Genomic DNA, 1,954 nt, shown 5'->3' with positions numbered 1-1,954 from the left:
GTCGTAAAGGGAATATTGACTCAGTTCGATGAATTGTATGCAGAACATGTTCCGAGAGAGGAGAACACTACGACGGATGCCTTGTCTCAGTTTGCCTCGTCTAAAATCGAGAACTATCCGAGAAGTATTTACTTCCAGGTCTTGAAGACCCCTACTATTCATGTCATAAATCTGATAGCATTGGTTGGTGTGGCAAGCTGTTGGATAGATCTGATCAAGACCCACTTAGAAACTGGGTGGCTCCCCGATGATGCCCAGGAGGCACGCAAGTTGTCGGTTAGAGCGTTAAGATACCCGTTGATTTAAGGCCTTCTTTACAAAAGGTCCTTTGTTATTCCGTACTTGAAATGCTTGAGACCTATTGAAGTAGAGGAGGCACTTAAAGAAGCCCATGAAGGGATTTATGGACAACACTTGGGGGGCAGGGCCCTCGCTCACAAGATAACTCGGTTGGGATTTTACTGGCCAACTATGCTAGTTGATGCAAAGGCTTATGTGAAGAAGTGCGATAGGTGCCAGAGGCACGTTCCGATAGTATGACAGCCCCCAGAGAGGCTTACGTCGATCAACACACCCATCCCTTTTGCAATGTGGGGAATGGACATACTTGGACCATTTCCTATGGCATCAGGACAGAGGAAGTTCATTGTGGTAGCCATAGACTACTTTACAAAGTGGATTGAGGCTAAGGCACTAGCCAAGATAACCACCAAGCAAATTACCCAATTCTTTTGGGAGAATGTGATATGCCGATATGGAATCCCACGCATCCTTGTCACGGATAATGGGAAGCAATTTGATAATAGAGAGTTCGGAGAATACTGCGATGATAACAACATAGAACTTCGCTTCACCTCGGTTGCACATCCTCAGGCAAACAGGAAAGCGGAAGTTGCTAACAGGATCATCCTTGATGGACTTAAGAAAAGGGTGGAATGCTCGAGAAACACTTGGGTGGATGAGTTGCTGCCTATACTATGGGCATATCGTACCACCTGCAAAGTGACAACTGAAGCTACCCCATTCATGCTGGCTTACGGAGCCGAGGCAGTGGTGCCCCTTGAGATCACTCATGGATCCCCTAGGATCAAAGCTTACGAACCAGAGACAAACGAGGAAGGCATGAGGCTCGCTCTCGATCTTATTGACGAGGTCAGAGATGAAGCTAACGCCCGCAATGTAGAGCATCAGCGAAGAGCCTCCCTCTATTACAATAGACGGGTTAAAGAAAGGTTCTTTCAACAAGGAGATTTGGTTCTGAGAAAGATTGAGGCATCAGGAGTAGGGGAGAGAGGCAAGCTGGCCCCCAACTGGGAAGGGCCTTATAAGGTCAGGAGGACATTGGGACGAGGATCCTACAAGTTAGAGACCCTAAATGGTGATGAAGTGCCTCGCACTTGGCATGCTTCGAACCTGAAGTTTATTATGTTTAGGACATTCACTACCTGTTCCTAGTACTTAGCATTAGTTTTACAAATAAGGTCGACGAAACCATTTTATATAAGGGTAGAACCCATTTTTTAGAGATATTATCTATTTATGCAAGTTTATTTCTATCATCTTGTCTACCAATTTATTTAAGTACGAGCATCCAAAGAATGCAAGTCCCGAAGGACCAAATGCCGAAAATAAAAGACAATAATGAAATGAAATTAAACATAGTGCATAGATAAAAGATCCTGAAGGATCATAAGTTAGAAGTCCCGAAGGACCAATAGGTTACAAACCAATAAAAGTTCAAATAAATATGTTCTGAAAATAAAAGCCACATATGGAAATTAAGGCCAAGCAAGGCCAAGCAAGGCCATATCAATCACTCGTCAGAAGAATCCTCCCCCTCTCCATCCGACCCTTCCTCAGAAGAAGAACCGCTGCTCGCCGGAATTGGCTCCCTCATCTTCCCTCGAAGGGCTGCCCTGAACTTAGGGCTACCCGAGGGGGTTTTGCCCTTAGA

At 45.2% G+C, this 1,954-nt stretch overlaps 1 protein-coding gene across 1 annotated transcript; it reads left to right on the top strand.

Moving 5' to 3' along the window:
* Nucleotides 1-588: 588 nt before the first annotated feature.
* LOC141679772 (uncharacterized) lies at nucleotides 589-1,693 on the top strand. The gene is made up of 2 exons (XM_074486178.1): nucleotides 589-1,152; nucleotides 1,670-1,693. Exons 1-2 carry the CDS (start codon nucleotides 589-591, stop codon nucleotides 1,691-1,693), a joined length of 588 nt encoding a protein of 195 aa, XP_074342279.1.
* Nucleotides 1,694-1,954: the final 261 nt, after the last annotated feature.

The sequence above is a fragment of the Apium graveolens genome, chromosome 8 (assembly GCF_009905375.1).
Source record: "Apium graveolens cultivar Ventura chromosome 8, ASM990537v1, whole genome shotgun sequence".
Taxonomy (NCBI): domain Eukaryota; kingdom Viridiplantae; phylum Streptophyta; class Magnoliopsida; order Apiales; family Apiaceae; genus Apium; species Apium graveolens.
This window is presented reverse-complemented; position numbering and strand designations above follow the sequence as displayed.